The sequence below is a fragment of the Diachasma alloeum genome, unplaced genomic scaffold (assembly GCF_001412515.2).
Source record: "Diachasma alloeum isolate Michigan unplaced genomic scaffold, Dall2.0 Dall_scaffold_00301, whole genome shotgun sequence".
In the NCBI taxonomy this organism is placed as follows: Eukaryota; Metazoa; Arthropoda; class Insecta; order Hymenoptera; family Braconidae; genus Diachasma; species Diachasma alloeum.
In genome coordinates, this window is record NW_021680440.1 from 1225064 (window position 1) to 1237230 (window position 12167).

Below are 12167 nucleotides of genomic sequence, written 5' to 3' on the forward strand. Positions count from 1 at the left end.
GGGGGGGGGGAGGGGGGGTGGCCCGAGGATACGGGAGAACTTGCACACACACATCCGCATCCACATCGCAAGCGCCCGGAGGATCCCGAGGTAAGGAAGGTTTATTATATTTAGTGAGTGCAAACAGTAGTTCCTGGCAATTCAAGATTGGGTGAATGCACGCGACATGAAACAGACTCTCTGGGTGGGAGAGAGACGGGCAGATCTCCTGTTAATGCCGGTTCTCATAAGTATCTCTATTATTGTCTTTGGGAAGACGGAGTGTTGAATTTTCTGCATGACCAAACATGCATTATGTAACCGCTGAATTGTTCAAATAAAGAAATTGAGAAATGAAGAAATTGATTTTTTCGTGTTCGATTTTTTTGCCTGGCGGAGGAGAACATTTTTATGGAAAACAAAACAGAACCTGCACTTCAATTTTTTTTACAAAAATTTCTGGACCTTTTGGGTATTTCTGTCAAGTGAGAGTTTCACAGAATTTTAGGCAATTTAAGGATTGAAAATCAATAAGTTGAGGGAGATAACAGTAAAAACTCTACTTTTCAATTCAATTATTGAATAAAATTGATAAAAATCCTGAAAATTCGAGTGAATTGAGGGATTCCCGTCTGACTGGAGCGAAAAAATTAGTAATGCCATTGAATTCTTAGCAATGAGCTCGCTAATGAACTCAAAACTGTATAATTCTACTTGACAATTCGAACCTGTAGTTGACATTGTGCTATTGTGGTTAGACACCCAATAAATGAATAAATAAATAATTCCACCCCCTCGATTTTCAAAATAATCACAACCTCTCATCTACTGATCTGCTCTTTCAATAAAAAACATTAAGATAGCGATAAAAATTTTGTATTTTTTGAAAATCAGTTTAGTTATCTTTGCTAATTTATTACCAAAAATAGCTAAACTATACACAATACAAGAGCCATTTTCCACTTTTTATTTCATCGAAACCACAAAAGTTTTGTAGTGACGAATGGCGCGACGAGTAATATATCCAGAAGTTGGACTTGAGATATAAAATTATTCGTCTGGAAAAATATTATCGATATTCCACCGAAGGTGGCCGGGCGGAAGTGGGGGATGACACGAGGGTCGGGATGTCACCGTGAAGAATGGAGTTAAAGATGGAATGCACGCTGCGATATTCAAATGAGTCAATAACCCCGATTTTTTCTCCCGTTTTTTTCAATTAAATTCAATCCTACTTTGGTTTTCTGGCAGCCTGCCGTATCAACAAACGGAGTAATAACGTTTTCACGGTGGCATACTTGCTCGAGAGTTTCCAGATATTAAAAAAATAATCTCCCTCGGGGAAATGACGAGAGCAAGGGGGACTGTGTTGTGTCGATGATTGCGATAGATTCATCGATTCTCGCTGAGTTTCCGGGGAGTTTTATTGTTGTACTAGGGCGTGGGAGGGGGCCGGGACGAGTGGATATTACGAGGGCTCCCGGTAATCCCGCGAAGGATATCTTCTGTTTTAATGTGGGCGGAGGGTAGTTATGGGGGATGTATTCTGTTGTTTCTGGCGTTCTTCTGGTTTGATTGATTTTGGGGAGCACTGGACAAACGAGTGTCTGAAATTGAGATACTTTCACGCTCGTTAAGGTATTTATGGCGGGATGGCATGTGGGAGGTGAGACGGAGGGGAATCTATTGTTCCCTCGCAATTACAAATTTACAAATTTTCAATTTACTTCGACCATTTTTGTGCTCGAAATATTTTTTTTCAACTTTTCTATTTTTTCTACTTCTTTCGAGCCTTCTTTCATTTTTCTTGCTTTGGGATAGTTTGAAAAATAATTAATATAGATAGAAAAAGTTACAAAAAATGGATGAATAAATAATTAAAATTGAATAATGCTAGACAAATGATGGAGTAAAGTAATGCTCGGAAACTTTTTAATAGAATTTTCCATTTGGAAAGTTTCAATCAAGTCCAACTGCGCAAAAAAATAATTACAACTCCAGTATTTTCAGTTTGCATGAGCAATTTTGGAGATACTTTGTTGCATTTACATTTCCTCCCTTTGTTGTTACTTTTTTCTTTGGAAAATGATTGTACTACCGGAGGGCAAGAGTTTTTATTGGAGTGTGTGTGTATTATATAGCAGTCCGCGTGCACTGTTCTCGACGAGCCTCGGGTGTACATGTTATACCCTCCCTTATCCTCTTTCAACCCCCCCCCCCCATCCTTCTATCCCACTGTTTTCCCTCGGCTATTAATAGGAAAAGTTTGCTTTTATCTTTTAAACGCTTCGCAACATTGCTAATTTCTCGCATACGAGTCCACCCCTCTTCGTGATGTAGAGAATGTTTTCCGATTGTTTGAAAGCCAGGGAAAGGGTTGTTAATGAATTCTTGAAATATATAAATTCATTCAGTATTGGGAGGCTTGTACCTGATTATTCGTAGATGGCAAATTAACAGATTAGAACAGAAGATGAAAATTTTGAAAAGGATTCCACATAAATTGAAAATTCCGAATTGCGCACGAGATTCTTTTCGCTTTATATCGAGGCAGAAAATATGAAATTCCGACATTTCCAATTTTTTTAAACCTCGCCCGTTTTTCAATGATAACTGAAAAAATGATTAATTGAGTTCAATCACGAGATTAATCACATCGAGTGGGACAATGTGGGCTGCCAACGTTGAGGTAATGTTGAATTCAATGAATCATTGAAATCCATTCGGCAGAAAATTGCTAATTTATTATCACAAATGGATTGACTACGTTGCGAGGAAGGCAATTTTTCACTTGTTTTTAAAAATATTTGGAGTGAAAATCAATCGAGCATCGTTCCCAATCCACCATTTGAGCGCAAATTTATCCCCAATTAAATGTTTTTTCAACGTCGAATGCATCAGACCGTTAAATGACACTAATAATGTTGAAAAAACCCACTCAAAATCCCTCTCTGCCATTATATACAATTAGCATTCTCCATTTCGACGACTCCACATTCAAATAAATGCTTAATCCACGAATGAAAAGTGATTATCCGGGATCTGGTGGTTTAATCACTCCATGAATGTTTAAAAATATTCCGACAATTTCGGATGCGAAACGATGTGGATCTCTCCACTGGCATTTGAGGGATAAACCATCGGTTGGGTCGGGGAGTATTGTTCAATTATTTTAATTGCCGAGGTTAGCCCGGTTAGCGAAAGCATTCGAGTGATTAATCTCATCTCGAGTTCCGATCTCATCACTGGGGTATTTCTTACCTCTGATATGTCTTCTCCCCTTCGAGGGAGAGTTATTCGAGCCGAAGGGTAAGATGAGAAGTGTTTCTTAATTAAATTCGAAAATTATCTGTTGGATTTTGAATGGAAGCAATTTGATTATTCCTTCACTGCGGAGGAAATTATTTCATTTAAATTCGAATGGAAAACGTCGGTCATGAATCAATATTTATTATATTATTTAGATCCAATTTCGTATTTATCAGATATTTCCGAAGTTGACGAGGTTTAATATTCCCGCAATTTCTTTGGTATTCCAAAGTTTATGAGGTAAATATATTCTCCTAATCATACGAATTTTCATCAACAAATGGACAGATTTACTCAATAAATTCTCTACATTTCAATTTTCAAGATTTAAAAATTCATAGAATGGGGAAAACATCGGAAAAATTCTCTCGAAGCGCTGAATTTCCACTAAAATGTATAATTCATATTGCAAATTTCTTAATTAAATTAACAATTCATCTGTCCTAACTCCGTAGGAGTTAATAAATTAAATTCAATAGTTGCATTGTTCAGTAGTTTGTTGAATTGAATTCACATGCAAATGTTTGCAATCCGAACAATTTCCAATGTTCTATGAAAAAAAAATCATCATCAAATGATATTCTCAAAGTACGCTAAACTATCATAACCCCCCGTTCCACATTTCAATCTCACTGGGAATAATTAATTCAACCGAGTTAATTCCTGACATTTTCCCCAATAAAATCGTCCAAAAATATCGAAATAATCGCTAGTAATTATTAATCAGGTCATGCCCCCAATGCCTTTAATATCCGTGTATTCATAATTCACTGGACTATTCACCCCCCCCCCTCTCGCAAACCCCATAGGGTTTATTGACCGGTGTCCAAGACGAGGTCGTAAATCATTTATTAACCCCACAAGGGCGATTACCTGAAATAATTAGTTGACCAGTAAATTGCGGAGTATGAAGGTCGCATGATGCTGCCGTGTAACTATTTTAATAACACATCCCAATGGCCGGGGCAACAGCCAACACAGGGCTGGGTTACTTGCAGCTGGAAATGAGAAGGAAGTGGGCACTGTCGAGTGGTTGCGAACAAGAAGACGCAGGGGAGGAGGAGAAAGTTGGCGATTCTCGACTGTTAGCCGGCCTGTTATCAGGGAAGACAGAAATTTCAAGAGAGTTTGCCATTTATTGTACAGTCGGATGTTGTGAATTTGTATGTTTAGTTGAGTTTGCAATTAGAGAAGTGTGGGAAGTGTGTATTAACTCAAATTTTAAAACAATAAAACATATTTTCATAAGTTGTGAAGATTTCGAGGAACTTTGGAGATATCAAGTGGAAAAATCTCTGATACTTTGTACGTAAAACCGTATGCCATAAAGAAACTAATAAAATTTGGCATTGAAATTTTTCATCATAAAGACTGACATCGGCAAGGGAATGTCGTGCGCATGTCTCTTTATTTAAAGAAAAAAATTTGAAAGTTATTCAGCCAAATAATTAATATGTAGAAGATGTACTCAAAATTGAATTAATTATCGAGGTACGATCATATATTAACTTTATGATTACTTTATTTAAGATATTAACTTTATGATTCTAGCGATCATTCACACAGCAAAAACCTAAACGTAAATTATATTTTGCTAAGTGTACATTTTACTGGTGGTTTTTTGTCTTCATCAAATCTGGGAGCTAGATTTCAAAAAGGCATATTTTACAGTCAAAATAAAAGTGTTAATGACGCTCAAATAAAGCGTCTTGTGCAGCCTAGCTGAATTTCTAAACAAGTCCAAATAGTTTTTTGGCTTCAAGTACAAATGCCCGAGTGGAAACTCAAATCAGGCTAGAATAAGATGCAGCACTTGTTTGAAGCCGATACACTGATAAAGAGGATTAGCTATTATTAATGAATGGATTTGGTTGAAGGCAAGGATCTCTTCGGTCTCACCAAACGTTCATTCGTTAACAGTTAACAAATGCATATTTGAGAAGCCTTGTTTGACTCGACTTTCCCCGGTCAAGTGAACCATTCGTTAACTATTAACGAATATTTATTTGGTCCTATTCAACTCTACGTTAATAGTTAACGAATCTTGCCTGGAATAAATGAATCATTCCATCAGTGTACGGTTCGTCTGAATGTGGCTGATCAGAACAGTCTCGGACTTCACTCTGCCGCGTTGGATCCAGATACTTCACTCAGAATCTCACCAAATCCCGATCCAAAAGTTTAATCAAGAATTTGGCTAGCATCGGATCTGTATCAGCTAACTGAGCTGTTTCCACTCGAGCACGAGACGACAAATTAAATTTGCGCACATCTCTCTCGTGATTTTAATCTCTTCCTCCTCTCGGGTTGATTCACTCCCTTACATCTGCCACTTCACAGCATCACGCCTCTCAAGGAAATGGAAGACACCCTAGAAGATTTGGAATGCTCAGTTCATCTAGAACATTCCTCGTTGTTTTCCGCGATGAGTGGGAGCAGAGGGTGTTTACGGCTTGACGTGGCACGACCATCAGGATATATATCGCGAGCGCCCAGTGCAGTCATCCAGTCCTGCTGCCGGTGTCGCTAGATAACCGTCTAAGCAGTCCAAGTCATCTCAGCAAGCGGAGAAGGTGAGTCATCAACTGCCATTTACTACTTATCCTCAGCAAGATAACTTGAGCCACGTATCGAATATCAAGCAGTCGTCGAGAATACCCGGATGTAACTGGCCATTGTCTAAGCAGGAGAATCCATTTCCTATTTCTTCATAAATCACCACTCATATGCCAACCATTTTGATTTCCGAAGGAGAAACTATCGTGATAAGCAACCAAGGTTACTGGCAGCATGTCATCATCAATCCTACGCGCTCTTTTTCTTCTGGCTGTGGTGTCAATGAACCATCAGCATGCTTCATCAAAAGTCATCGAGATAAGCCAAGAGGAGGTTGCAATGGAAGTCATCCCTGAGCCCGTCCCTGAGCCCGTCCCTGAGCTCGTCCCTGAGCTCGGTCCAGTCGGCGTCTATGATATTGCCGAAGGGAACTATTTCAACAATATCATCAGGCAGAAGGCTGTCACTGACATTGGGAGACAGCATCTTCATCTGGAATGGACTATAAAAAATTATACCCGCCTCAACCACCAGCAGGGAGGCTGCGTCAACTCTCCGAACTTCCAAACCGGCGACAAAAACTCAAACTGGAGAGTCAAATTTTGCTTGCGAGACGGCATGGATGCTAAGTTCTTCGTAAGACTTCACCTCTCCAAAGATACTCCAGGATTGTCGCATTTGCATCGACAGATTGACGGTGAGCTGGCGATCTTCAAATCTGGGGAGAAGTTAGCAAGCAAGAAGTTTGATAAGATCGGTGTGAGTTTGAAGCAGGAGAGCCATACGTATGAATATGCGGACGAAGCGGTGGAGCTGCTACCACGATCCTCTCCTGCTGATACAGTCACAATAGTTTTGCACATTGACATGCCACAGAAGACTCTTACGAAGCTCTTCGATATTGTAGACTAAACTTGATTGATGATGATTCGTCTTAAACGGTTTATTAACTTCAATGAGGATACACTAGGGTTCTGCGTTATCGGCGGACCATGGAGTCACAGGAAAGAAAAATGTATTTGAATATTGATTAAAAATTTTTTACGTGATTTATTGAAAAATTGGTTTGAAAAATAAATGTCAGCGATTTTCCTGTGACCGGGGTAAACTATTCATTTACCTGATTGAAAATGGTTGAATCTATAGTCTAGTCCGTACCAAACCGTAAAGAATACTTGGATACCTCGAAGAAATTGAAAATAAACAGTCATTTTCGTCAGCGGTTTCTTGTTCCTTCATTTGTATGCTTGCTGAAGCCGCTTGCAATCTCACGTTAATAAACCCCTTTACATGAACATTTGAAATACACAACAAAATGGATGACGTGTAATGCTCATTTCCCCGAGTATGCAAATTCCTCAGCACAATGAACTAAGAAGCGAGGTGACTCGCGTGTTCACATATCGGGGAGCATTAACCCACATTAACATACGTAAGGTGGCTTGTTCAACACATTATAAAGTAAAATGTCCCCCCTCGGCTGTACCTATACATCACAGCGATGTAAGCTGCATGGAAAAAAATCAGCATACAGTGCTAATCACCAGAAGAAAAATTATCCCATGCGACACTCTTACGAAATTGTGAAGAACAGGGAACGAAAATCCTGATTTTGTCCCAATTCTCAATTTTTATGGAGTTCATTTCAATGTCTCTCAATAAATCATTGAAATTATTATTACAAAAACACCACACTGATGATAATTTGTATATTGGACGTACATTATTAGAAAGTTGCTCTTGAAATTTCAAGTGAAAAAACATATTTTTATTAACCCCCTGACGCCAATGAAATCCTTGGAGGCGACAGAAAAGACGAAAAAAAAAATTTTCATTTTCACCTCGGTCAAGGGTCAGATCATGGATTTTGTCAGGGGGAAAGTCGACTTTCGCCAAAATCGATTTTTTTCACCGGGTAAATGCTGATTCCAATGTTTTAAGCGACGGGCTATCCAGAACTCACAAAAGTATGTGGAAAAAGTAAAAAATGAAAAAATTTTTTTTTCACCTGGGGCCAAAATGTCAGATCTTGGATTTTTTCAGGGGGAAAGTCGACTTTCGCCAAAATCGATTTTTTTCACCGGGTGAACACTGATTCCGATGTTTCAAGCGACGGGCTATCCAAAACTCTCAAAAGCATGTGGAAAAAGTAAAAAATGAAAAAAAAAAATTTTCACCTGGGGCCAAAGTATCAGACCTTGGGGTTTTTCAGGGGGAAAGTCGACTTTCGCCAAAATCGAATCATTTTACCAAGTGAAGGTTGATTCTGTATCTACTGACGATTCTAATGCTAATGAGAAACCCTCGGAGGGACCCCAACACACCTGAAGGCGGAAAGACTTAAGTAGAACTTTTCAGGTTCAATTATTCGACTCGGGTTCAACCTCACAACATCGAAAATTCAGATAACGCTGTGACTAAAATTTCATGAAATTTCTAACAGTGTGCTTAAAATTAAATTCAGGTCAAATGATGTGACGCAATTGCCATCCCCCGGACTCGTGGAAAGTCTCCTTCAGACCCCCGGACAATTTGAGGCCGTATAAATCCCGAAATATCCCCCGTACTTTCCGCCGCACAAAAGTGTTGGCACATGGGTGGCAAGAGTTAAACTCCCGTTGGAAAAAAAATCGCTGAGAAAAAAAAATTGTGAAAAAATAAAAAACGGAAGATTAAGCTTTTGTCTAGGCGTTCCTTTGTCCAAGTTGAGCACTCTGTCTCGACACCCTGTTTTTGTCCATAGCCCCTACCCTCCACTCCCTTTTTCTCTTGAACTGGCCAGTCCTCTCATTCCCCACCACGACACTGAGGCTCCGGGACTCCCGGCGGAAAGTTAAATCCCGGTTTTCCCTCCATAAAATCCCTCTCCCTCTGGGTTGTACCATTCACCCCACCATTTTCCATTCTCTCTTGCTGTCACGGTCCCTTTGACCACCTCGAATATATTCTAACTGACCAGACACCAGCTTTGCGGTGTGGTACCAACGCCCAGCGGCAATACAAGCCCGCGGAAAAACGCTTGAAATACACCTGCAAATGAGGCTTTCATGATACAGTGCTTGGAAAAAAGGGATGCGAAGAGATTTTCTTGGGTTGTGTTGCACATCCTGTGGGAGAAATTGATGTCGTTACGGATTAGTGGAGATTTTTCATGGCATGGCTGGAGAAAATAATTTTTTAAATATTGGAAGACTTTTTTCAGTCAAAACAGTTTTATCAATATTTTTATTCCGCGATCTTCAGAAAGAAGATAGAGGGTTTTGTCTACAAATCTTTTTTGTAGGGAATTTCATAACCTATAAAAAATATTTTATGACATTTTCCTTTATACCTGATAGTTTCGTCGATATTTGGGAAATAGGTAACGTAAAACTTTAATTTTAACATTTTTGACATGTGAAAATGAATAACTCAGTTTTTTCAGACAAAAAAATATCAACATCATTCAGGAATATTTTTCCATCTATATCCCCCCATTTTTGCAGTGCATTTCTTTCTTAATGATTCACCTAAAAAATTGATGTCAACATATAAAAAAATAATTAAACTTAGACATTGCATGAAAAAATAGTAATTTATCATGAAAAATAATGTGTCACCTATAAATTTGCGGGCATAATCTACTATCCGACACGAAATCCACCGACACAGACAGTCCGCAATAATTTCTCATCCCCAACTCCCCAAAGATCACGAGGATTTAAAAAGAAAATATGGTATTTTTTGTTCCATGACGAGAAACAGTGACCCCTTTGTTTTTTCACCGAGTTTCATTCCCCATTCTCATCCATTACTCAACCTCTCTCCCATTCTTACTTTTGTTTCAGTGGAAATCTCGCCAGCTCTGAAACACAATTTTCCGTTAAGTAAGTTACACTCGTAATGGAGTGAGTGAAACAAGGGGGATGCCTGGTCTGACCTCAGTTTCACGGTATTTCTCTACTACTTAAATCCTGATACATTCCACTTAGGGGGCTGACCCAAGCTCGGGCGCTACCACTTTTGCCTCTTCACTGGGTAATGGCGACACCATTGCAAAACGGAAAATTTTAGTTCTCAACTGTCGAGTACTTTGAGTTCCTTTATCCAACGACATTTTCCAGAAGTAGGGCAAGTAATTAAGAGATTTGTTTAAAATTTTTTTCGATGAAATTTGCATCGTGCTGAAGTTAAATCACGCTGTCGTGATGAGTCGATTCATATGGGATTAAAGTCGTGGGTCAAGGGCCAAATCTAGTGGGTCAATCGTGTAAGTCAATTTTCAGGGATTAAATCAATCAGTCGTGGGTCAAAGCGGATGGGTCAATCAAATTGCACGATAATAGTTTCAGTCGAATGGGTCTTATTTCGTGGGTCAAATCGAATGGGTCAAGTTCTCGGAGTCAATCCTATTGGTCAATTTTTGTGATCATGGTTTAAATCGAATGGACGAAATTTGATCTGCCCATATCCTGGGGAACCAATATTGAGATGAAGATTATGGGTTAAGTTTCATGGGTTAAATGTCGTGGGTTAAATCCTATGGGTCAATCACATTAGTCTTTCCAGGCCTTAAATCAGTCAATCATAAGTGAAATTCTGTGGATCAAACTTTATGGATCAATCCAATTTCTTAAAATGAAACTCATGGATCAAATCGTAAGGGTCAAATTGAATGGATTAAATTGTCACAGCATGAAGATTACGGGTGAAATCATCTCAATCAATTTTCATGGAATAAAAATCATAGAATAAACATCATCGGTCATCAAACGCTGTATACCACTTGAACCCATCAAATAAATCGCTCGCATCAAATAATTGAAATGACATATCGAATTGACAACTTAAATATATCATTCTCCAGCAAACTCTTTTGACTACCTAACCCCCCGACTAAACAATCAAACCACCCAAAAAAAAATCATCCACCCCTGATAAACTCCAGCTGCAAACTTTCCCGAAACGAAACACAACGAAAAAATATTTTTTTAATTCCCATCGTTTAAAATCTCCAGGTGTTTCTTTCGTCACCCCGACACCTCGAAATCCTCGTTAATCCCCGGGGGATCAACGGATTTTTACAGCTTCATTGTGACAGGAATTACACTTAATGCCTCTGAAAAAACAAATTCGTCGAAAAGAGAGGAATAAAAAAAAACGCCTGGAAAAAACGAGGAAATAAACGACAGAAACAAAAACAGATATAAATCCCTTTGGAATAAATGACAAAAACGTACCTCATGAACAAATAACAAAAAGCATTTCGTCAGTTGTTGCAGCACAGGGAGGGACTGGTACCAAAGAATTTCCCTGGATAAATAGAAAGACCGTAAAAAACGCTGAAATTGAACAAAGAGTTGTGATGAAGTACTGACCAGAAAACCAACCGGTCTTCATAAATTCTGGTACGTAAATCAGTCTTTATGGACCTGTGGTTTTTCTCCTCCCTCCATCTCATTCTGCCCCACCCATCCACCCACCACTTGCACGCCCTCTCTTTTCCCTCTGTGTGTACGGTCCAGCGCTATTTGGCTTGCGTTACGTGTAACATATGTAACATTGTACACGATGGAAATGGACATCAGTGGTCTCCTGAACAACCGCATTGTTTAGTGTTGAGATTGACTGGTGGTGAATCCTTATGGGCAAAAACATTGTGTGGCATTACCGCGAGGGTTCAATCCTTCGCGGATTTGATTCTCCACTCGATCCATTTTCTTCTCTCAATGATAGCACTCAGGGTGATTAATGGTTCTGGATCATCAACGGTTCATTAACTGGAATAGTAGCGATGAGATTAGCTTTATTTTTGTCATACTTTTGAGACATTTGTGTCCCCAAATTGAAGGAGTTTTTAGTGGCCCACATTGAGAAATGTTTTCCTTCATGAATGATGTATTTATTACTTTTATCAAAAATTTATTAAACATTTGAAACCCTGGTGAGCCTAACCCTTGTGACACTCGTGACCCTTATTCTGACCCTTACAACCCTTATTTCGACCCTTGTGACCCTTAATTTTGAAGTTTTAGTTTCAAGTACCAAATTTTTATCACCAGAAGTCGATTTGGATTTTTATAATATCGAGAGGCATTTGAAACTAATAATAATTATTTTTTGGCCCTTTCATTCATGTTTCCTCGATGGTCACCCATGCTGCATGAAAGGAGCCAATAATTTTTTTCAGCGATAATTTTGGTTATCCTGCGAATCGATAAATATTGTACGTTTCAAATGACCAATTGCAAATCGCAGGACTTGATCGTTATCAACATGATAACCGAATTGTCCAAAGCGTGTTGTTTCACTCACCCGCATCCATCCTAGCCCCCCCCCCCCTC

General features: G+C 39.1%; 2 protein-coding genes across 3 annotated transcripts in view; one reads left to right on the forward strand and one right to left on the reverse strand.

Annotated features, from left to right (window-relative positions):
- Positions 1-12167, reverse strand: part of LOC107039557 (agrin) — a 163412-nt gene that overhangs the window by 125158 nt on the left and 26087 nt on the right. The gene's annotated exons all lie outside the window — the stretch shown is intronic.
- On the forward strand, positions 5781-7063 carry LOC107039558. 2 transcript variants are annotated; one of them, XM_015259241.1, is made up of 2 exons: positions 5781-5860; positions 6036-7063. In XM_015259241.1, the coding sequence occupies exon 2, from the start codon at positions 6079-6081 to the stop codon at positions 6754-6756; it is 678 nt and encodes a 225-aa protein (XP_015114727.1). In that variant the 5' UTR covers positions 5781-5860; positions 6036-6078; the 3' UTR covers positions 6757-7063. The 2 variants fall into 2 exon arrangements, with proteins under 2 accessions (XP_015114727.1, XP_015114726.1); XM_015259240.1 differs by having other exon boundaries at positions 5787-5861; positions 6040-7063.

Excerpts from the sequence above, each read along its gene's own strand:
- LOC107039558 (XM_015259241.1), top strand. The coding sequence starts at position 6,079 with ATGTCATCATCAATCCTACGCGCTCTTTTTCTTCTGGCTGTGGTGTCA.